At 42.7% G+C, this 24350-nt stretch overlaps 5 protein-coding genes and 1 long non-coding RNA gene across 7 annotated transcripts; 3 read left to right on the forward strand and 3 right to left on the reverse strand.

Annotated features, from left to right (window-relative positions):
* Nucleotides 1–2109: 2109 nt before the first annotated feature.
* On the forward strand, nt 2110–2553 carry LOC108606122. The gene has a single exon (XM_017995976.2). The coding sequence runs from the start codon at nt 2262–2264 to the stop codon at nt 2478–2480; it is 219 nt and encodes a 72-aa protein (XP_017851465.1). The 5' UTR covers nt 2110–2261; the 3' UTR covers nt 2481–2553.
* A 391-nt stretch (nt 2554–2944) lies between these two features.
* Nucleotides 2945–3907, forward strand: LOC108606184. The gene is made up of 3 exons (XR_001915430.1): nt 2945–3391; nt 3526–3616; nt 3678–3907. It is a non-coding gene; the product is annotated as an uncharacterized LOC108606184 (long non-coding RNA).
* Nucleotides 3908–7498: 3591 nt separating this feature from the next.
* LOC108606276 (glucose-6-phosphate 1-dehydrogenase) lies at nt 7499–11098 on the reverse strand. 2 transcript variants are annotated; one of them, XM_017996256.2, is made up of 5 exons: nt 10846–11098; nt 9285–9445; nt 9075–9221; nt 8790–9007; nt 7499–8731 (listed from the first exon to the last, which is right to left on the reverse strand). In XM_017996256.2, exons 1-5 carry the CDS (start codon nt 10862–10864, stop codon nt 7648–7650), a joined length of 1629 nt encoding a protein of 542 aa, XP_017851745.1. In that variant the 5' UTR covers nt 10865–11098; the 3' UTR covers nt 7499–7647. The 2 variants fall into 2 exon arrangements, with proteins under 2 accessions (XP_017851745.1, XP_017851744.1); XM_017996255.1 differs by lacking the exon at nt 10846–11098 and adding an exon at nt 9548–9704.
* Nucleotides 11099–11749: 651 nt separating this feature from the next.
* LOC108605909 (RNA polymerase II subunit A C-terminal domain phosphatase SSU72) lies at nt 11750–13137 on the reverse strand. Its single transcript, XM_017995725.2, has 3 exons — nt 12824–13137; nt 12496–12754; nt 11750–12432 (listed from the first exon to the last, which is right to left on the reverse strand). The coding sequence occupies exons 1-3, from the start codon at nt 13048–13050 to the stop codon at nt 12331–12333; spliced, it is 588 nt and encodes a 195-aa protein (XP_017851214.1). The 5' UTR covers nt 13051–13137; the 3' UTR covers nt 11750–12330.
* Nucleotides 13138–14001: 864 nt separating this feature from the next.
* LOC108606650 lies at nt 14002–16726 on the forward strand. Its single transcript, XM_017996965.2, has 3 exons — nt 14002–14345; nt 14827–15694; nt 15757–16726. Exons 2-3 carry the CDS (start codon nt 14977–14979, stop codon nt 16701–16703), a joined length of 1665 nt encoding a protein of 554 aa, XP_017852454.1. The 5' UTR covers nt 14002–14345; nt 14827–14976; the 3' UTR covers nt 16704–16726.
* Nucleotides 16727–17109: 383 nt separating this feature from the next.
* On the reverse strand, nt 17110–23989 carry LOC108606649 (protein ELYS homolog). Its single transcript, XM_017996962.2, has 6 exons — nt 23743–23989; nt 22399–23676; nt 22151–22341; nt 21309–22085; nt 17263–21226; nt 17110–17199 (listed from the first exon to the last, which is right to left on the reverse strand). Exons 1-6 carry the CDS (start codon nt 23864–23866, stop codon nt 17144–17146), a joined length of 6390 nt encoding a protein of 2129 aa, XP_017852451.2. The 5' UTR covers nt 23867–23989; the 3' UTR covers nt 17110–17143.
* Nucleotides 23990–24350: the final 361 nt, after the last annotated feature.

The raw sequence follows: 24350 nt of genomic DNA on the forward strand, positions 1-24350 counted from the left end.
TATAAATTAATTGTACTTTGTACTTTCCTAACACAATTTTTTTCTGCTTTTTTTTTTTGTTTTTTTAAGTTAATGTTTAAATATTAAGCGCAATGAACAACACATAGACAAATATAATATATTATAGTATATTCTTTTTGTTTTATATATTGCACCAAGTTTTCTTTACTTTATTGTAATATATTTAAAATGCGCTTTAAATTGTCTGCTTAAGTTTATATTATAGTTTTTTTTTTGTATTCGAATTGTTGTTTTAACTACACGGCACACAAATTATTATAACTTGTTATTAACGTTGAGCTAGACAATGATTTCTGATAAGTAAACTCAGGTGTTCGATTAATAGTTTTCTTTACATTTCAAGTTTGCTTTATATATTTTTTTAAAAACACACAAACACACACACACACATACATATTTAAGCACTTAATCTGAAAGCTATTAGACTACTATTTATACACTTACACACATACATATTCATAACTAGCATTTGAATATAAATATTAATATAAATATACATTTGTATGGTTTATAATATAAAAAAAGAACTCGGCACATTAGCTGAGCGTTTTGTTTTGTAAATAAATTTTACACTGTGGCAATGCAAATGCAAGTCACACTGGAAGTGAAAGCGGATTAAAAAGTAGCATAAATATATAGTTAATAAACGTAAATAATAGCACTTAGCTTATACTTTAAAACAAATGTAACGCATCTTACTTTATATCAGCATCAAGCGAAACGAATCTTGAATATACTTATATATATATATATACATATATATATATAGTATGTGCATACACATAAGCGTATATATATATACTGATATTTAAACAACAATTATTATTAACAATTTATGTAGGCAATTGTTAAATTAAACATACATAACGTCTATTTAAACAATTAGACCGATGTAACTGCAAGCGCAAGCAACTGAATTAAATTTTAAAAACATGTAAACACTAAACGCGTGCAAATGTAAAGTGTATTCCTTTTTTTTTTGTTTTTTTTATATGTCTAAGCTTAGGCAACTAATTGCTGAGAATATACATTTAAATCGATATTAGCCAAAAACAAAATAAATGAATTGCAGTAACATCTTCAGCACTTTCCAAGCAGCTTGGGCGCTGTGAATAAAGTCATTTTATAAATACATATATATATATATATACATAAAAATATATATATAATATACAAAACATAAATTTTCTAAGCGTACACATAATAGTTTTATCAAAAAACGTATTTTTTTTTGTGGTCATTATTTGATGTGAAATTAATTGTAAGCGATATGATACGCATATAAAATATTGGACAAGTCTAATAAGCGACACACACAGACACATACACATACACACGTAAAACAATTGTATTGGACTTAACACATAAGTTAAATAAAAATCTAATGAATAACTTAGAGCAAAGCTGTTGCTGTTGTTTACTTTTCAATCTCAAGGCGTGCGTATACTTAATATGTTTGTGTATATAGAGAGAGACTGAGGTTAACAACATTTCCCAACCAGACATAAAGAGCGTAGCGTCGTGAAGTGGAGTGTGGAGTGTGGAGTACGAAACCCGGAAGGCAAGCGTAAGCCAGCGCATTCACCAATTACATCCAACAGCTCTGCTCTGCTCTGGAGCCGGTCAAAGTCCGCTGCATAGCATAAAACTGCAGAAAACAGCAAACAAAGCATAACAACAACAACAGTGGTGGAGGCAGCGGCAGCGGCAGCGGCAGCGAGTTCTTGCATTAAACGGTTATTCCACCCACCAGATAAAGACAGCGTTGCTGCTCTCTGCTCTGCTCTGCGCGCTCTCTGCCGCTCTTTGTCTGTTCGCTTTTGAGCTGCTGCTTCTTTGTTGGCTAGACGAGCCCGCTGCTCTAGCTTAGACTCGAACCTGCCGGCTCTTGTTGCTCTCCCTCTCTTTCGCTCTCAGTCGCTCTCATATCACAGCTGATATGTAACTGTAGCTGAAACTGTGCATGCATATGCATGTGCGCAGCTATTAGAGCATCAAGTAGTCGACTTTAGCTAGATTTACTTTCGCCGTCTGGCGTTGCTTTTGTGTTTGTGTTTTTGTTTTGGTCTTGCTGAGCGCCGTCGCTGCTGGCAGAGCGCACAGTTGTTGGCGAGTATTCAAGCAGTTCGGCTGCGTCTGATGCAGTAGCTCCAGTTATAATTGTTGAATAAAGTGCGTGTGTTGTTTGTTTTTTGGCCGTGTTGTGTTTCGGTTTTTTTTTTTTTTGCTACTAGTGCAACATGCCGTTCCCCATACATCCGCCCAAGCAGATGCCCTGCCCACATTGGCAGCACTTTCCCATCAGCCCCGTGGACAGCAAGCCGTCGCCATTTGATAGCAACAATGGCCTAGCTGCCACAGCCGTGCAACAAAAGCCACCAGAGCCCGTCTCCTATCGCTACTGTGTGCAGTGCAAGGCGGCGAACAAGGAGGCGTTCACCAATGGCGGCCAGGACTAGAGGCAGAGCAGCAGCACTTGAAGCAAAAGCAAAGCAAAGCACTCAATGTGACAGTGCAATCAATTTTTAATTTATTTTTAAGTTTCTAGCTGCGCTATTTTAATTTGCCATACAAACAATCATTATAATAAGCAAACAAATGTGTGTTCTTTTTTTTTTTTAATATTTTATATGCTTAAGCTTAAGATATTCCATGTGTAATTTCTAGACTATTTTTGGTATGAAGCACCGCAAATAAAACGACGCATTTAAAAAACGAGTTTGTTTAGCACACACACACACACACGCACGCACACATACAGTGACAGGCATAGATACATAAGTATCTCCGCAGTCGAGTTTGTTCTCTGAAGCGGCACGCTTACATATACAAGCATAAGTAGAGTCTTTATTTTTTATTCGGTGACTTGTTTGTTTTGACTGCCTGCCTACTGCTGCTCAGTTTGCTTTTTTGGCTATTGCCGATCATGCTTTGTTTTTTATCAGCACTCAAGGTCACCATACAGCAACAACATATTGAATTTCTAGCAGACGCGCGATAAGCCCCGAAATATTGAGCACAAGCCCAGGCCAGCGTTGAAGCTTTTGAAATACTATTAACACAATGGTTTTCAATTATTCATGAATACATTTTATGCTGTCCACAGTGGGTTAATTACTCGAAAACGCCTCACGCAATTGCAATATGCAAGAGAATGCTGCTGCTCAATTGGCTGGCAAGGTTCAACAAACTGTTTCAGTGCAAATACTTATAAATAAATATGCGGCGCTCTCCAACTGCATGATCGAGAAAGAGAGAGACAGAGAGAGAGAACTACTGCTCTCCCCACCCACTGACTCCACCAGTTTACCCACTGTAGTGCAGCAGACAAGCCTTCCATAGATTAAAACACACACACACACACACATTTGTAAGTATTTATCAATCAAGCAAGCGTTATCAGTGGGCGTGCTCATTAAAATGCGTGCGCTATAATTAACCTACATACAAAGTATATACATATGTGGTAATTATTGAAAAACTAACTGCTGAGTTATCTTACAGACTTTCCAGCATAGGCCAGGCCAGTTCACTGCCAGACTAAAGAATCACTGGAACAATCTGCTTAGCTGCCTGAGCCCGCAATAATATGCAGGTATTTAGATACTGATCTTGGGTTTTCGGCTTAGTTAAACCAAGCTGCGATATCGTTTCAGCCGCAGCGCCTTATCTGGAACTTACCTGGATATTCGAAGCGTCAAACACTACCCTCATTTTGATCGTTGTCAGCATACCGGACAAACTGCAGCGAATCCGCGCTCAGTTGCAAAGTTGGAAATTAAACAAAACACAAGTCCGCGGCATTTGTTTTTTAGTTATAACTTGGCCAATAATCACCCGTTAGTGCAACTTTTTACTCGTATTGATGCTAGAAACAAACTTACATCATTACATTTTGGAATTTACAACTTTCGATTTACCCAACTTTCGTGATGAATCATCATCATGAATTTTGTTAAAAAATCGAATCTCTTGATCACTGACTTATGTTTTGCTTAATTTCCAACTTTGAGAAGCTATAACTCAGCTTAAAAAAATCGCACTGAGTGGATTTTAGACTTAATTAACTCATGAGATAGTAAATAAACAAATGCTTTTGTATTTAATCACTAAAAAAATTATTTACAGCAAGTTATGGCAATAAAACCAACGCTGCAGACTGACATTTTGTTCATTTTCCAACTTTGAGAAGCTATATCTCAGCTTAAACAAATCTGGTCCAGATGTTCTATACCTCGTTATGTTGGCCTTGAAGACATTTTTGAAATGAGTGTAAAAATGTATAGTACAAAAATTATTTGTCGAAGTTATGAACAAAATAGTAAACAAACAAGACAAATTTTTTGTGAAATATCGCACTTTGATAAGCCGTAATTCAGCGAAACGGCGTCTGATTTCAGAGTTTCGAGCCTTGTTAGACTCGTGAGATGCATAAGAATAAAACTGCGTTATAACTTGGAAAGTCTACGATTTTCGATATTTTTGCAAAAAAACGTGATGTAACCCCTTTAAATTTTTGCCACAAATTATGCCGTCTTCGTTTCATATCACTTTTTAACTTTGAGATGCTAGCCAAAAAAAAAAAGCACTAAAGAGTATTTTGGGTTAATTTACTCATGAGATTCTTAATAAACATATTCTGTTGTGTTTGATTGATAATAAAATTATTTTGATTAAGTTATGGTAGTGAAACTAATGCTGCAGACTTACTTTTTGTTTATTTTCCAACCTTGAGAAGCTATAACTCATCTTAAAAAAATCCAATCCAGATCTTTTATACCTCTTTATGTTGGCGTGGAAGACACAATTAAAATGATTATAAAATTGTATAAAAAAAAATATATTTGTAGATGTTATAAACAAAAGAGTAAATGAACAAGACAATTTTGTGTTCAATATCCAACTTAAGCTCTAACTCATCTAATGGCGTCAGATTGTTGTTGAATCCTAAATGAAATGATGCAACTTTGTTTAAAGCATCAATACGAACATAGCGAACATCATTTGATTTTTAAGAAAGTTATGGCAATGCAGCTAACTTTCTTTTGTTGCTTTCAGAGTTACATAAGGAACAAAGTTTGTTACATCAATTCCAAACGGTTATTGATGCAAAATATCATTTGGTTCTTAATGCAACACAACCTTTGGTTGTTGATGTACAAACAAACAACCAAAGGTTGCTGATGTACAAAACAAACAGCCAAAGGTTGCTGATGTACAAAACAAACAACCTTTGGTTGTTGATGTACAAAACAGACACCCAATGGTTGCTGATGTAAATAACAACGTTAGTTGCCAATTTTTTTAAATAAACAACCAATGGTGTTGCACGTTAACAACAATTGTTGCTTTGTACATCAATAACAAATGGTTGAGTAGTATGAATTAAGAAAAGATCTAAGTTCAAGTTGAATGTAACAGTTCAATTTGAATTGGGTATAACAGAAAGCTGGAATCGTAGGTGTAAGGGACGTATGATGAGCAGACAAGGTAAGTAAGGTAAGTATTTTCTCACTGGCATACAGTAGCGAACGACTATCTTAACTGGAGAAACAAATAAAGTTACATCAATAACTAAAAGTTGTTACATCAATATCAAACAGTTGCGTCTCAAGCTTTGAGAGGTTGTAGCTCAGCGAAAAAAAATCCGATTCAACTGTGTTATACCATTTTATGTTGGCGTTGCAAATACAATTCAAATGAGCATAACCATGTTTGATTTAAAAATTATTTGTCGAAGTTATCTCATGAGATTGTAAATAAATATATGCTGTTGCGTTCGATCAATAAAAAATTGTTTTTGAAATGGTTATGGCAACAAAACCAATGCTGAAGAGTAACATTTTGTTTAAAACTTGGAAAGTCTACGATTTTCGATATTTTGGCAAAAAACGTGATGTAACCCTTTAAATTTTTGCCAAAAATGATGCCGTCTTCATTTCTTATCAATATCTAACTTTGAGAAGCTATATCTTCAGCCAAAAAAAATCACACAGAAGTGCTCTTAGGCTTATTTTACTCATGAGATTGTAAATAAATATATGCTGTTGCGTTCGATCAATAAAAAATTGTTTTTGAAATAGTTATGGCAAGGAAATCAACGCTGAAGAGTATCTTTTTGTTTAATTTCAAACTTTGCAAAGCTGTAACTCAGCTAAAAAAATCCGATCCAAATGCTTTATACGTCTATATGTTGGCGTGAAAAGCAAATTTAAAATGAGTATAAGATTGCATGATATAAAAATTATTTGGCGAAGTTATGAACAAAATAGTAAACTAACAAGACAAATTTTTGTGGAGTATAAACTTTGATTGCTTCCGAATTTAAAGTTTCATGCCTAAAATTCAAAATATAGTTACACAAATTTGTCTTGCAGCAGTAAACCATTTAAGAATCGAATGATTTTTGAGTAAGATATGTCTAAAAAACAAATGATGCAGACTTGTGTTTTGTTCATTGCAAAGCTGTAACTTCTGAATAAATGTTTTATTACAGACTTTGTTGAGGTCTATCTCAACAAGGTAATTATAAAACTTAAAGCAATTACAATTTAAAAAAGAACTAAATTCATTTTGAATGTAAAAAATTCAATTTGTACTGGGTAAAAACTTGCGGCTTGTGGCGAAGGTAAGTATGACGGATGCTACAGGTAAGTAAGGTAAGTAATGTTTGTTATTGTTGTTATCCAGACACCACCTGTTCGTAAAGATTTATAAAGAAAAGCGGAAGATGGAGCGCATACGCAATCAACAAACGCTATTGAGAACAAGCCTTCCTTAAGAATTCTTTTCTCGCACTTCAAATAATGAAACATATTTAGTTTGTTTTTGATTAGTATTTTATTAAAATCAATATATGTGTATACAATGTATAATAATAATATTAACTAACATAATAAAATAGAGTTACATCAATAACAAAACGTTGTTACATCAATTACAAGCGCATGCGTTCTGCAAACTTTGAAAGACTCTAACTCAGCGAAAAAAAATCTGATTGAACTGATTTATACCATTAATTGTAGGAATCGCAAACACAAATGATATAGGTGCAAAAATGTATGATTAAAAAAATTATTTGGCGAAGCTATGAACAAAACAGTAAGCAAACAAGCCAAATTGCCGTGAAATATCAATCTGTAATAAGCTGTAATTCAGCGAAATTCCATCCGATTTTAGAGTTTTATGGCTTGTTAGACTCGTGAGATGCATCTGAACTGAAACTCTAAGATATTTTGGTATATTTTGATATTTTGTCCAATAATGCATTGTTACCAGTTGATTAAATATAAAAAATGCGAAAAAATTTTAAAGTTGTAGAATTACAAATGGAGTTACATCAATAGCAAAATGTTTTTACATCAATACCAAACGATTGCAATTAAAGAGACGCTAGATTGTTGACCAAGTTATGAGTAAATCAGTATTTATTAAATACAAAAGTAAAATTGTATAAAAAATAAGCCAAAGAAATTGTAAAGAGAATATTGTTTAACCATTAATATAATTTATATTAATATAACTAAAAGTAGCCATAGTTATAGCTAAAACTATAGTTACAAACTAATAACAATCACGCAACATGCCCAACCGAAAAGTCAACCAAGCCAAGTCAAGTCTAGTTAATCAAAGATTGGAGCTAACGGGCGAGGTCTTGCTGGCGTGCCACTTGTAGGAGCCGTAGTAATTGAAATTGTTCTGCTCGCAGAGTCGATCCGCCTCCTTGGGGCCGCGGGAGCCATACAGATAGGGTATGGGCTTGATGTGCTCCTGCTCGATCTTGTGCAGAATGGGTGTAAAGATGCGCCATGCCTCGCGCAGCTCGTCGGAGCGCACAAAGTGCATTTGGGAGCCACAGAAGACGTCGAGTATGAGACGCTCGTACGCGTCCGGTAGATACGAGTCCTTGTAGCGATGCTCATAGGTCAAGTCCAGCTCTGTTTCTTCAATATCGAACGTAATGCCCGGACTCTTGGTCATCATCTTGAAGTAGAGCGCCTCGCCAGGCTGCACGCGAATGACGAGCTCATTGCGTTTGGTATTGCCCTCGAAAATGTCGCCAGGCACATCCTGGTACTGGATGCGCACCTCAGCCTTGCGCTCGTTCAACGCTTTGCCGCAGCGCAGTATAAACGGCACACCCTGCCAGCGTTCATTGTTGATCTTCAATACGCCCAGGGCAAAGGTGGGTGTCGTTGAGTCCTTGTCCACCGTCGGATCGTCCAAATAGCCCGTGCGCTCATCCTCGGTCTTGCCTTGGGGATTGCCCACATACTGTCCCAGCACCATGTCGCACAACTGCAGCGACTCGATGCTCTTCAGCACCTTGACCTTCTCGTCGCGTATGTCGTCTGGATGGCAGCTCACGGGCTTCTCCATGGCCACCAGCGAGAGTATTTGCAGCAAATGATTCTGCATCACGTCACGAATAATGCCAAACTCATCAAAGTAACCGCCACGTCCCTGCGTGCCGAAAGGCTCCTTAAATGTGATCAGCACGGAGGCAATGTTCTCACGATTCCACGTCGAACTGAGTATCTTGTTGGCAAAACGTATGGTCATCAGATTCTGCACCATCTCCTTGCCCAAATAATGGTCGATGCGATAAAGCTGATCCTCTTGAAACAAGCTGGCCAAATGATCGCTCAATGCCTTCGAGGAGACATCGTCGCGACCAAAGGGCTTCTCCACGATTACGCGATTCCAGCCACTGCCAAAGACAACAAACAAATGAATCCCGAACCTGGTTAAGCAACAACATCACTTACTCCACAGACATGCAAATGTTCTTGATGTTAACGGTCACCTCATCGAAGACACTGGGCGGCAGTGCCAAATAGAAAATACGATTGGCTTTCTTGCGCTCCTCCAATAGCTGAATGTCCTGATTCAGCATCTCAAAGCCTGTGCGTCCATCGTAGCTGCCCGCTACATAATGATTGAGTGCCCAGAACTGATCGTACTTGGCCTGCTCATAAGGTTGGAGCTGTCAGGAGAAGTACATTGTGCTTAACAATAATAGTAGTAATCGTATTTAGATGTAAATGTCTTGCCTTCATGTACTGCCTGCAGTTGTCCTTGAGCTGCTCTATGGTGAGCTTTGAACGCGCATAGCCACAGAACTTGGTGGGCTTGGGCAGGAGATCATCACGATAGAGCCACCAAAGCGTTGGATAAATTTTCTTCTTAGCCAGATCACCCTATATAAATAAAGGAACAGCCATAAGTACATCTCATGCACTCTATGCTTGATTTGTACTCACTGAAGCGCCAAAGATGACAAAAGTATGGGGTATCTTGCGATCAAAGTGCGTGCCCTCGCATATCATGGTTGGTGACCTCAACGACTTGATGATCAGATCCAGTGTACCCGTATCGCTGCAGGTATTTGTGCCCACCTGCTTGCTTGCAGGCTTGACAGGATCTGTAATTTATATGGCGTATATTAGCTTTTGATTTGTTCTTTACTGCCTCGCTGCTTAGAGGTCAGCTCTATGACAATATATCTAGCTGGAGACGATCTTACGATGTGCTTGGCAGCAACGCAAATAACTTGGCTTCAGCTTCAACGTGACTTTGAAATGCGCTAGCAGCGGGCGTAACGCTTTCACGATACCCGCGCATATTACATCCAAGTCAAACATTTAACAGTGCTCTAGCCACTACAAATACAACTAAAGGTACAAAAAAAAAAACAACAAAAACATCAGCAGCAGCAGTATAAACGTATAAACAATTTAGAAATAACAGCTGGCCTGCTGTTAGACGAAGCTTTAACAGCTGAGAAATTCGAAACGAAACGTTAGCTTTCGGTTTTTGGTTTTTCGAATACGGAAACTATGGCAATTAGTATATAGACTTAATGTACATAAACCATTTAGCTTCTGGTCTAATAACATACATACATACATATGCATATAGCAATTGACAAGAGCATTGCACTATCAGTGAGTTTTAAATATTATACGTGCATTGTCAGATTTCAAAATTTGATTATGCACACATTAAACAAAGCTTACTTTGCCTTATAATAATTACAAGCAGTTTAAAGCAAAAAATCCAAAGCCTAAAACGTAATTATTTCACAAAGTTTTTGAAAATTATAATCGTCAAATGCATGAGAGTTTGCATTAGTTTATTAACAACAATTCAAGGCCTCAGCATAAGCTTTCAAACCAGCCTAAATACATATTTACATTCATATTTTCTGATCTCCTGCGGTGACCTGAGTCAGCTTATAAAAATAACAAAAACAAAAGTCGTGTGTACACATTGAACATTTGACAAGGCAAGAGAATGCACACACACACACGCACACACACTTGACATTAAATGAAAGGCTTTGAATTAACAAAGACCTACACACACGTAGTATAAGATATGTATGTAATGCAATTTACGTGTAAGTACTCAATGTCATTAGCATTGGCTAATTTCTCAATGCCACGCTGCATCACTCTCTCACACTCACACATATACACTTAAGAACGCTCTCTTCTTTTTGGTGCGCTCTTTCTGCGTGTTGAACTTCAGCTTGAAAGGTTATTCGGTGCTTCAAAATGTACAATAACAACAGCACGAAGAAGAACAAAAATATATATTTGTGCCGTTTGATAGATAAAGTGTAAGGTTGAAGAGATTGAAATTGGCGATAAGCCACTTTGTAGGTGACCCTTTTGTTAAAGAACGCATTTGAAGGGCGCGCGTGCGCACTTTCCTCCTGACACACTAAGCTAAGAAATCAACACACCTGTTTACGCATACTTACACACTTTCTATTTACATATGTATTTACATATATGTACATATCACATGTTAACTTACCAACATTACTAGCTGGCATTTTGTCTGCTTAAGTTAACTGCGTACAATTGTCGGGTTTTGTTTTGTTTTTGCCTTGGTCTTCTTCTTGTCTGTAACTGCTTGCTGGCCAAAAAAAAAAAAAATCACAGAGTCAGCTTAACAGCGCTTACTGCGATTATTGTTTACCGCTTATGAACAACTAATTAGTAGCTCAGTATAGTCTTTTGCAAGCTTATTGAAAATATTGAATGAAAAAGCAATCAAAATGCCAAGTATTACAAAAAAAAAAAAAGCCCAAGTCAGTGATTTCAGCGCGCTCACACACACACGCGTCTTGTTGTTTATGTTGCGATCGTAATAACGCGTAAATTCAGTTTGGATAATACTAAACCGCCGGGAGCCCTCAAAATGACTAACGATATGAAGCTCAACACGATCGCAGCGCGAATGCGCCATAGCAACTTATGACACACATACATATTGTGTATTGTGAAGCAGCAGCAGCGACAAGTGCTGGTACTTGTTGATACCCTAACATGCAGTGAAAGCTTACAGCAGGCATGTCGCACTTAGACTAACTCGATTATATGCATTAGAAGTTACGTAGACAAATAGTTTTTATCTGCTGAAACAATGAAATATCTTAGTTTGTAACCAATTTAACTTGAATACGCAAAATAAAGCGTAGGGTATTTATGTTTCTGCATGTTAAACGCAAGCTGTTTGCTCTTGCCGGCTCTCTTTAGTGCATGCATACACACTGACTCACACACACACACTTGTTACTCCCACAGTGCGAGGTACGAGCATAGACTTAGTGTAGCCAGTGTTGCCTTAGTTTCAAATTAAAAATGAAAACAAACAGTTACAAAGTGCGCAATGTCATGATTGCGCATACATAATAAAAATAATTACAAATATTTGATAGTCATACATGTATGTACTTAGCTGTCTTTTTTTGGCATATGAATGTACATATGTAGTATGTAATATTGCTATGGAGCCATTGTAGTCTTTTTTTTTTTTTTTTTTGTATCGACAAAGCTCATTTTGTTATTATATTTACAATCAATTAGGAAGAGGACACGATAACATTACATTAATAATTTTTTCTTAGCACGATTTTAGTTTAGGACAACAGTCTAAAGCTGCAATTATTTATAATTCTATATATTGATGCATGACTGCATCTTTACATGCCGGAAACACATATTACAATTGCATTGTATAAATTTATGTTATTATTTTTGGATTTTGTTTTTTGAAATTCGATTTGTGTGCTTGTATGTGTATATATATTGGTATATCGTTCTGTCAAACATACGTATAACATTCACGACACCAAAATTTCGCTTGTATTTACAATTCTACAAGTTCCTATTGATGTGATAATCACCATCGACTCTTGTTATTCTTGTTGGTGTAGTAGTTGTGCTTGCGATGGCAATTACCCGTAGTAGAGCGCAGGTGATTTGTTGGACATATACCATTGCCAAACTTCGGCTGTCAGTAAAAGAGCACCGAGTGTAATATGACTCGATTCCGCCGCTCCTCAAACTCCTGTATCATCTCATCAATATCATTGTCAATATCATTTGATTTCGCCATCTGAATAAAAATTCAACAGTGAATTAAAAATCTGTCAATTTAAGAATTAATTTAGCACACTACCAAATTGAGCATATCAGTTATTAAAAATGCGCCCATTAGGGCATCCTCTGCATTGTCCACAACGTCCACGTTCAATACATGCACGGGTCGATTATCCACAGAATTCATAGACTCCATGTGCAAAACAACCAGGTCATAAACACGCTCCTCTACTGTAATAATGATGTCAAATTGTTCTTTGGTTTCTTGAAAGCGTTCCGGGCACTTTTTGATGCGCCGGTTACGGTCGAGCATGTGTAACAATCCGTTTTGTGTATAACTATGCATGGGTGCAGTTCAATTTATATATTAACTACTGTTTATAGACACTTTAAGTTATTACACTCACAATTCCTTATCTTTAGACTCCAAATCGCGATAGATTTCCTCATAGCTGGTGCCAAATTCGTAAACATTTGGCTTGTCAAACGCCATACCGGGTAGTTTCACCCGTTCTCCGGTGCCATATGAGCGCACGTTGAAACCCTTTTTGGCGAGAAAATTGTGCGCCTCCATGGAGCGATTCATGTTAGATGAACAGACCACGGCTACGGACAATTTGCTCGGGTCAGTCATTTTCAATTTGGCAGTGAAATTTAATGGCAACAAATAATTAAAATTATGACTTAGGCCAATCAGTGTGGCCAATTTAGCTAGTTTGTCGCCAGATGTCAGGTAAAAACAGAAATATGCCTTTTTTTCCCAAAAAAGAAAATATACCAAATAATATACAATGAGTATATAATCGATACTTTTGTTTTGGTATTTTTGCCAAATCACTACAATAATATCATTTTATCGACCAACCCAAATAGATATCGATGATTAACCATCTCAAGAAATTTTGAATTTATTAGCATTGCAAAATATAACGGACCTGGTTGCTTTAAAATAAACAAAAAGAAAAACAGTAATTTTAATTCATATTTATGTTTTGTTTTTTTTTTTTTTCGGAATTAATGCACAATGCACACACGGTATGTAAGATACATAGAGTTTATGTTTGTTTGGCATGCAGCGTTGAAATTGTTTTTGTGGAAAGTTGGCGCGGCAACATGCCGCACCGCTTACTTCCAGGCAAATGCAAAAGAGCGCGCAGGCACACGCGCCGCCCTCCCCAAGCATCTTGCTAGAGCCGGAACTTGTGGAATGCGGCTTAGCAAGTTGGTGTTGTTGTTGTTATGTTTCGTGTTGCCAGTAGCTGGTGGACACACAAACACACGTTCATAATAGACACACACGCAGACAGACACAAATGCAGATGTGCAACATAGACTGAGCGCCGAGATCAGGTTTGCTCCCTTGCAAACACACATGAACAACATACATACATATGTATGTGTGCGTTTGCTTGTGTGTGTGAGTGCCCCTTTCCCATATTAACTGGTTATACGAATAGCAGCCCCTGCGGCTAGAACCAAAGGCTGACTTGGCTGGCGCAGCGAACTGACCGCAACGGCAACTTCGGCTGATAGTTGTAGTTTGTCACTTGATCGCTCTTCGTTCACTTGTCGCCCGCCTTGGCCACATGCAAACAAATATTGCTACAAATACATTTACATTTACAACAGTGTATGTCTGTCTGTGTGTGTCTGTTACTGTTTTGGCGTTTGTTTTGGGCCTCTTGTCGCCCAGTTGCTTGTCGTGTGTCGATCTTGGAGCGTCGCGTATTGATTAACTCTGGAGCGTGTAAGCCAGCATGCGCAGACACCGCTGACTTGGCTTAACTACGCTTAGCTGAGCATAATTTAACATTTTATACAAGTTTTCATTGTGTTGTTTTTAATTATGGAACGTGTTCCGGAGCGGCGCTTTAATCTTTAGCTATGTCTATGCAAATGTCACTGACTAAGAACGGAAATTAATAAAAGGTAAACTTGTCTAGCAACTTGGCCAAATTGCATTTTTCATACATATACAAAAATATGCATGTATATATGTGTGTGTATGTGTGTAAGTGGCTTCCCTGTGAACGTCTCATAATTTTTTTATGCACTTGGCATTATTTTTCGTGTAACGCAAGCCAAACAAAAAATTACAAGTGTCAAGTCAGCTTAAAATTTAATATTAAACAATAAGAAAAGATTTGCGCTGTTTTCCATTTAAGTGCTCAAGGACTTTTTGTGCTGTTTTTCATTTAAGTGCCCAAGGACTTTTTACGCAAGACGTTGTAGGGAAATTAAAAACTCTACAGCTCAAATGCCGATCGTGAGAATATTTCTCATTCATGTTTGTATGCATGCCTGTGTGTATGCTTGTGTGTGTGTGTTGATTGCTCGTTAAGGAGACTCGTTGAAACGGTGCATAAAAATGGTATCAGTAAACTAACATTAATAACAATTTTATTTGCAGTTTTGCAGCCAGCCAGCCGTCATTATGTGAACCAGAACCAAATGCTATCAATGCGTTGAGGAGCAGTCTCAGCAGCCAAAAGCAGTCTACAGAAGCAGCAGCAGCAGCAGCAGGTGCCTTTATCATTGAAGCCTGAGCGCCGCACAGGAAATGCTGAAACACGCCTCGAATGCGAGCAGTGCCACTGCTGCTGCCAACAGCAGCAACACCACCAATAGCAGTAGCAACAACAGCAGCAGCAACAATAATAATGCCAACAACGGCAGCACACCCTCTGTTGCAGCAACAACAACTACAACCACCACCAGTCCAGTGCCAACCATTGCAGCAGGCGCTTCACCAACACCCGCTACAGCAGCAGCAGCAGCGGCGGCGGCTGCGGCAGCAGCTGTTGCCAGCACAGCACGCAATATACACCTGCGACCACCACAGCCGCTTAACATATCCGCACTGAGCGCGTCCACGCGTGCCGGTGGCAATGTCTCTACGTTGCTCAACATTGTGACGCCGCCAATGAAGCCACTCACGCCACTGACGCCCAATGGCAATTGCCATTCCAATGGCAACAGCCTGCATCATCATACGTACACCAATCAGCATATGCTGGCCAGCAGCAGTAGCAGCAATATCAATAGCCAGCAACAGCATCATCACCAACCGACATCGCATCAGCTGCAGCAGCAGCAGCAACTTCACAACAACAACAACAACAACAGTCATATGCACAACAATAATAATGTGCACAATTATAGCCACTGCAATAATTTGGCAATTAATCCAAATTCCATGCTGCAGGCAAGTGTTAAGCCCACTAAGCACGGGCCCGGACCACGCGAGGTGCTCACCAGTCTGGGTTTGCTCTGTCTAGGTGAGTATGAGCTAAATTTCACCAGCTTAAGTTCAAATTGTAACGATCCTTTTTTCATTTAGTGTCTCTGCTGTTGGCGCTGCTCTCGCTGATCTTTCTGCTAAAGATCTCGCCCAACAGCCGCGAGGATGCGCTTACCCGCAGCATAAGTAGCGAAGATTTTATTATTGTGTACGATGTGACGCTGGCGCTTTGCGCCTTGTCGCTCTCGCTTAATCTCTGCTGCTTGCTGGTCTGCGCCATACAATTTCTGTTTGCTGTTAAGCTGCTGCGCTCGCCCATGTTCGATGGACGGGACAATAAGTATCTGGAGAAGTCAAGTGCGAGTCGCACGTGCGCTGTAAGCGGCTTCTTTATCTCCATACCCGTCTTTCTCACCGGTATCATACTCTACACGTTCAATCATTTTCACTCCACGCCGGCGATCATAACCAGCGTGCTTATTGGCGTGGGCATTGTATTCTGCGGCGGCGCCATGGTGCACAATGTTTTTGTGTGGCAAAAGGAGAAGACCATAAGCTATCGCAGTCCGGCGGTGCCACTCAATATGTCGTTGCTGTCTGCGGCAAGTCCACTGCCGCCGCCGCCACCGCCGCCGCCAGTGCAGTTCATTAGTGGTCCTGGCTATGCCACAGCGCACAACCAATCGCTGCTGCCTGTCCAGCTGTATGCGCAACAGAGTCAGGGCCATAATATGCTGCCGCATCATCCCACGTCGGTGACGCCCGTATCACCTAATCACTCGCATGGCAGCTTCAATCCGCTACTCTGCGCGGCCGCCTCCGTCGGCACCAACAATAACATGTCCAGTGCAGCCATCAATTCGTCATTTCTAGTGCGGCCGGCAACGGCCACACCGCCCACACCAAAACCCATTGGCCTGACTGCCAACGGCAACTGTTTGCTGGGCCGCGAAGCCAGTGGCTCCATAAGTCCGGGCATACCGCCAACGCTGGACATGAGCAACATCACCAACATATCGCTGCATGAGCTATCGACGCTAGTGTAGCCTCACAAACTGAAGGAACAAAACAAAACTACATACAAATAGAACTTTAAAAGGCTAATCTAGTTAGTTACTTTAGCATACTATGTATGGCATCCACCGTTAAGCGCTTAGTTTATAATTAATACAGCCACAACTTGCCGCACTATTGTAAATAATTGTACATAGCAATAATACGCATAACCATTTAATTCATCTTCAATATACATCAACGTGTTTTTCTAAATTTAAAGGTTGTCGATAGCACATAAAATCGATTATTAATACACAATATACATTCATTTTCAATATACGTTAACTTTTCAAAATTTAACTGTTATCGATAGCACATTTAGATAGATTGTGCAACACAGAAACAAATAATTTAAACTTACTAAAACTGAATGAAGTTTCTTTTTTTTTTTTTGCGTGTTTGTGTACGTCCTACTGGATTATTACATTACTTATTTTTTGGGCCGTCCACGTTTCTTTGGCGGTATTTGTGCCTCCCGTGCTGCAACTATAAAAATTAATCGTTATACTATTTTACAATACATATATTAATTTGAGAACTCTAACATACCAGCGGCAGCAGCAGCAGCAACATCAATAGCCGCAGCTGACTCGGCATCGCTTGCTAGGCGTCTGCTGCGGAGTGCTCTAGTCACGCGTTCCGGTGTTGATTCATGCTCCGGCTGCTGTTGCTCCAGGTTCCTGCTATTCGAGCGAACACCACGCCTAGGGGCCATGGCCACTACAGTCGGCTCACTGCGACAGCGTAGACTGCGCTTCGATATGCCTGCTGCCGATTCGCTCTCCTCCGGCTGCAACTGCTCTGGCTCTTCCAGTCGACTATGCAGCGTGGTAGCCTCTACATTCTCTTCAATGGTTTTTAGTCCGCGTGCGCGTGTGCCAATGGGTTTGGTAGGCGTCGAAGCAGGCATATGCGGCACGGAGCCCGCACGCGTCACCCGTTTGGGAAGCTGCTTTCCACTGCCTGTGTTGCTGGCTCCACTGCCCGGCGGAGAATCCGCTTGGCGCGAGCCGCGACGACGTGACGACGTCTTCGCGGATGTTGAGGGCTGATCATCGCTAGCTTGGCTGTCACTGCGCAGTCGACGTCGACTGCTTGTCGCAGAGGACGATGGAGGAGTGCCTAAGCTGGCGTCTTCATGGTCATCCATGGTCAGCTTACGCAATCTGACGCTGCGTAGACGCCTCATTCCGACCATAGGCGAATCCACACGCTCGGTAGTGTTGCTTTCGCTGCATACACGGCGACGTTTTGTCTTAACTGGGGGGAGACTCTGTGCGGTGTTTGTGTGGGTGTCAGTGGATTGGGCACGCGTATTGCGACGTGTTTGCATTTGACGTTCTATCTCTAGCTCTAGTAGTTGCTGCTCCTGTTCGTGCTCCTCTTGTTCAGTCTGATGTTGCTCCTCTCCGTACTCCTCTTGCGGCTCAGTACTATGCTGCTGCTCCTCTTCCTGGTCATGCTGCTCTTGCGCCTCAGTCTGATGTTGCTCCTCCTCCTCCTCTCCATCGGATACAGCCAGCTTCAAGCTTTGATTGGATCCAGCATCTACACCTTCGACATCGACATCGATATCCACATCCAATTCTGGTTCCACATGTGCCTGCGGCTCATTTGACTCAGGGACGTTGGGCACTGTCTCCACGGAATCTTCATTGATGGAAAAAACCTCTTCCGGCACGAAGAGCCGAGTCTCCACGGAATCTTGATTGGTGTCTAACACAATATCCGCTGGAGTTGCGCTTGGTCTACTGGTACTATCACCGCTATCTAGATTGATTGTATATTCGGCTACAGCAGAATCGCTGTTGGCTGTGGCCCCGAAAGAAGGACAAGGCGTTTGGGCAGTGGTCACAATGCCACCGGGTTCCTTAGTTGACTTAAAGGAGAAGAGCTCGGCGCTGCTGCTGGCGGCAACGGGCTCCGAACGAGCCACATATCCACGCACCTCGGTGCCATCCAAAGCAATAACGCAGTCATCCTCCTCCTCTTCCTCCATGGAGCCCTTGGTGGTGTCCAAATCATCCACCGTCTCTAGGCTGTTGGCGCGGTAGATCGAACGCGCGGAGCCTTCGCCGGTGCGCCGTGCACGTGGACTGGAGTTTTGCGAGACATTCGTATCGCTGGGCAAAAAGGAGGTGGGCGTGTGGGAGGTGGGTGAGCGTGAGTTCGTTATGGAATTGGTGGACTCCACTACGATGGAGTAGACGGGCACATCTGGGCGTGGCAAATCGGAGAGGTCGCTGCTGAGGCTATAGCTGGGTGAGGTGCGTCCAAAGGTTAACTCCGGCACGTTGGCTTCTTCGCTGCTGGATGACGAGCTTTGCTCGACCCCAATATCCTCTTCCTGTTCCTGCTCCTCCAGTTCTTCAACCTCCACCTCCTCAGGCTCATCATCGTCAGCCAGATCTATGTACTCCATGAGTTCCTCTTCCGGCTCCGGCTCAGGTTCCTGCTCTTGCTCTTGCTCCTGTTGTGTCTCTGCAGGAGGAGACAGCGCAGTCACATCATAGCTAGACATGCCCAGTGTTGTATCCAGCAGCTGGTGCTGCGGTGGGATATAGCCTGGCCTGGGTATCAAGGTGGGCATACGTGTCAGGGTAGGCATGCGCATGGACTGCCAAAACGAATCGCTGCTCTCTCCACAGATGGTGCTGCGATCGGAAATCCGCTCTGGGTTTGGCATGCGTGTCAAGGTTGGCAAGCGCATGGACTGCCAAGTTGAATCGCTGCGCTCCATTTCTCCAGAGATGGTGGTGCGTTCGGAAATTCTTATGGAGCTGCTGGCGCTGCTAAACTGCTGCTGACTGCTGGTCACTTCGCACATCTTGGAGGAGCATACTGGTGGTACAAATTCACGCTCGCTGAGCTGCTGGGAGACTGTGTTGGTATTTTGAATGGTAGCGAAGCTGCCAAAGCCGCTGCTCTGTAGCGAGCTTCGTGGCTGCGGTCCAGTAGGTGGAGCCATTAAACGTTGCTGCACTTGTTCCAATTCGATTGGGGGATTCTGCTCCTGCAGCTGCTGCTGCTGCTCTGCCAGTGAGACATTGGCGGAGGCCAGCGGCGACAAGTACTCTGAGTCAGATACTGAGTCCGAATCTGAGGAGGAGTTGTGTGGAGCAACTGGTGCACTGTCAATGGGAGGCTGGGAATCGGCATTGGGACTGGGAGTCGGAGTGGGACTGGGTGTGCAAATAACGGGCTGTTGTTCGATTTCAACAATAATTTCATCGGATTCATCATCGTCATCATCATCGACCTCGATGACCTGATCTTCCTGATCACTTCCCAACTCCATGGGACTGGGCTCACGCTCGGTATTGGGATTAGGTAGCAGAATTAGGGGTTCGTTGAACACAAACCTGCTCTGACTTACACGCTCCGAAAATGTGGTGGCCCTGGAGCCTGTGAGCCTGCGTGTGAGCGTTGAACGATGCTTAAGTATAGGATGCGGTGGCGGTGGTGCTGGCGCTGGCGACGGCGGTGCCTGCGGCGGCGTCTGCGCCTGCTCCTTCAGCCAGGCGTTGGGCACTTGTATTAAAGCGGCAATTTGTGCACTGCTCGGCAGCTGCTCCTTCAGTTGTTCCTCCTTCTTCAACTCACGCGTGCGCTGCACCAAGCCCTGCACGGCCTCCTCCATTTGTTCGCCCAGCAGCAGACGCGGACGCTTGGGTTGCGGCTGTAGCTGCTGTTGCTGCTCATCCAGCGAGAGGAGACGCTTCTCTACCGCTTGGTAGCGCATGGGATGCACAACGCGGCTTCGCGGAGGGGCGTCCACAGAAGACGGCAATGGATTACGCAGGAAGGGCATATTGCGGCTATTCAACGATGTGCTGGAATCGCTGGCAAGCATTGGATTCGTTGCCCAGTGTGCACTCAATGCGGAGCTTTGAAATATATTGGGCACTTGACCATTGGCGCTCTCCCTGGCAAGCTGACTGCTCAATGGCACTGGCGAGGGATTGGACAGCTGCTCGCCTTCCAGTTGGTCGCGTACGCGAAAGTAGGTGCCTGCTATGGATTGTGTTAGAGGCGCCATGGTGGTGCGGTAGGCCGAGAGTATAGTCTCATCGCTGCCATCCATATTCTGGCGCTCCTCCGCCACTTCATTCATAAAGGTCACCGCATCAATGTACTTGTAACGCATCAGCAGCAATATAAGCTGCACCGAATCCGTGTGGGCCGAGGCGCAACCACGCAGCATGCGAAACAGCAGCTGCTCCTCAGACTCGTTCAGACAGAGATTGGCCAGCACCCGGAATTTGTTGTTTTGAATGCAATGCTTAAAGAAGCTTTCGAGCAGCGAAGATTCCGACGCCTCGTCGTTGACCCGCGCAAAGCGAAACGCCTCGGGTATGCTGTCGTTGGCTAGCAGCACCTGGAAGTGCAGCTGGGTGGGCAGATCCAGCAGACGCATTGCTTCCTTTTGCGCGCCTTGGCTAAGCAGCGTCTCCACGAGCAGCTTGATTTGCCAGTCGTTAAACTTGCACGATTTGCTCTGGTTAACAGCTTCCTACAACATGAAAAAGAGAGTGAGAGCGGGAGACAGTGAGTGTGTGTGCAAGAGGGATGGAAAATAAGAAATTTTTGTTTACCGTATACTCGCCACGGTCCAAGTACCAAAAGCACTGCACGCATTGGGACAAACTTGTGGGCAGCCCAAAGGCGCGCGCAAAGTCCTGCCAGAGCGCTTGATTTAGATCAAGCAGCATGTACAGCACCAACTGTTGCTTGTCGCTGAGCTCCGGCTGTGGCAGCAGCATGACGTGCAACAGCTTTCGCAACGACTTCGGTGGATAGCATTCCAGTTGTAAATTAGTTTCGCGCAACAGCACATCAATAAACAATTCCCGTCGTGGCTGATGCTCCTGCTCCTGCTCCTGACGACGCGAGTCATAGTCGTGGCGAAGTTGCTGCAATCGCGTTGTGTTCAACTCGGGCACCAAAGCACGGTCCAGCAGAAAATAGAACACGCGCTGGTATTCATATAGAATGCTTAGGGAGCACCCTATTTCCTGCAGCTTCTCCTGTAGCTCTGCTGGCAGCTTTCCCTTGCCCAGCTGCAACAGCCGTTGCTGCAGCTCCAGCATAAGTTTTAGCTGATTTGTGAGATGTAAAAACTCTTTAATGTCGCGATCCTCCGGCGTATAGCCGCCGATTTCCCACACGTCCTGACACATCTCTGCGCAGCGTGCCTTAATATCCTCCGCTCGTTGCACGAGCCAATTGAGCAGTGTGCTCAGCGAGAAGCCAGCGTTGTTCAACATGTTGCAAAAGAATCTGCCGTCCAAGCAGTACTGCGCGCAATCGTGCAGCAAGCGCTCATGCTGCTGCTCCAATGCTAGGGAGAGTATAAGCTCATACATGTTGGTCTGTGTAGCGACAGAAGAGTGAGTTAAGGCGTGAGATTAATCGTTTTGTTGCTGTCGTCACCCACCTGATTGATCACTTGATTGTCGTAGAGCTCACAGAACTGCGGCAGCAGACGCAGCTCCACCATTTTTGTCACATAGAGATCCGGCTGCAGAAACATTTTAGCATAATTCGTTTGCAGCTCATTGAGGAAGCGACGCTGGACGCCCACATGCTGATAGAAGCTACAGTCCTGCGACGTCAAAAGCGCACAATCTGCAATGAGAATCGATTTAGTGAATTTCAATTTAAATATACAGAATGTACACATACCAAAGGTCAGGGATCTGGGATAAAAGTGCTCATCGTGTTCTTGACGCGTAATAAACTGCCTGATGGGTGGCTTGTGCAATTGCAAGGCAAGTCCCTGCTCTCGCGGACTATCGCGGAGCGAGAAGCCGCATAAATAGGCGGGAGTTTCCGAATCAAGCACCGCCGTGGGCATTTTATCCTTGTACCATTGATTCATATCGAACAACACTAGTTTGTTTTGTTGCTCCGCTTCCGAGTACCAACTAATCGTGGCCAGGTTATGATCATTGTTCATCACTGCAGCGCAGCCGATGATCCTACTCCTGTTACTGTCCAGCACCAAGCTAAAACGCATTGCAGCGATCTGAAAGTCGCTGAAATGCACACGCTCGCCATCGTCAGCGTGCTTGTAGTATAATGCATGGAGCGTGGCCTGTAGGCAATCAACGCGCTTGTACAAGGCGCATATGAAGAAGCATGGCTTGGGATCATTGGTGGGGAGCAGTAAACAAAGACGCTCTACTGCTGCTGGTGGCTCCCGCCCTGGTAAACGTAGCTCGGTGATTAACTGGAAGTTAGTCAAGCTGTATACCAGTATCTGACCACTGGACAATCCCGCCGCAAAGCCTGTGATGAGATCTAGCGGCAGCAAACTGACAATCGTGTCCTGTTTGCGCTGTGGCAGAGTCAGCTCTAGGGCCAAGTGCACATGTTGGTCGCGGCATTGCTCCAATTGCATCTTGAAATTCTGTGGACCGAGATTCGAACGCGCTTTCATGCGTTCCACTTGGGCACGTCGCTGCTTGCTGTCCAATTGGATGAAATTGCGACAGCGTGTGTCCCACACTTGCTGCACTTGCAAATCCAACAGCAGCAGTTCCCCTGTATGAGTGCCCAGTGCCAAGCAGCCATCGTAGTGTTGCAACAAACTGCGCTCGTAAAGCTGCGCGTCTAGAAAAGCCATGCAGCGCACCCTGACATCAGCGCTGCTTAATTGTATGTATCGCAGGACTTGGCTATTACGGGGCGTATATATGGCCAATTGTGTTTCATTATCGCCCTCAAGGCAAACGGCCAGCAGCAACTTATCATTATCGTATGGACTACGCTGTGGAAACAGTTCCACGACGCAGCTTATGTGAGCCTGTGCACTGTTGCTGTTGTTTTTGCTGTCAAGATCTTGCAGGAATATGTATTCACCCAGGCGCTGGCTTGTGCTGAGCTTACAGATATACAGCGTTTTCCCACGCGCCAGCCAACCCCATTGGCCATTGTTGATAATACCGCCCAAAGGCTCAGCTATCGATTTTTTAAAACACATACATATAATAGTTGTTAAGACTGTGCTTGTGTTCCGCTACTTACCAGTTGAATTGCGCTCGTTGCTGGGCTGCTGCTGCGGCTGTTGCAACTCTTCATAGCCCCGTATGTTGCGTTCGGGAAATCTGCAAATGCGGCTGCTCTCCACTCCAATTTCATACCACTCCATAATTTGATTATTGATTTTGCTTTAAGCGAGCGACTAAACACATAAGTTAATGTTCAGGCTTGCAACGTATATTTTAAGTTAGTTTTTAGATTTTCAGTTTTTTGCATACATTTGCACACATGCCCGGCAACTGCCGCAATGAACGTTTTAATTTTTGTGCAAAGCACGCCGTGTTGCTAACTGTTTTAAATTCGCAAGCCTATTAGAGGTGAAACATCTTTGATAATAGGCATAATCGATAGTTGTCTCCAAGCCGGTATATGCGGCGAATGGCTATATCTAAATACATATGTAAAAAGCAAAGAATTATTTTTACTGTGACAACTTTACTGCAAGCATGTTTTCCATAATTTAAATACCTTTCCCATGCAAATTTGATTCAATTTCACATGTTTTAAGATGTATTCATATACTATCGAAAGCCTTCAGTAGCCATTCATAATGGCAATCGATAGTCTTCCACTTCTAATACCTATGCAGCACT

This window comes from Drosophila busckii, chromosome X (assembly GCF_011750605.1).
Source record: "Drosophila busckii strain San Diego stock center, stock number 13000-0081.31 chromosome X, ASM1175060v1, whole genome shotgun sequence".
Classification (NCBI taxonomy): domain Eukaryota; kingdom Metazoa; phylum Arthropoda; class Insecta; order Diptera; family Drosophilidae; genus Drosophila; species Drosophila busckii.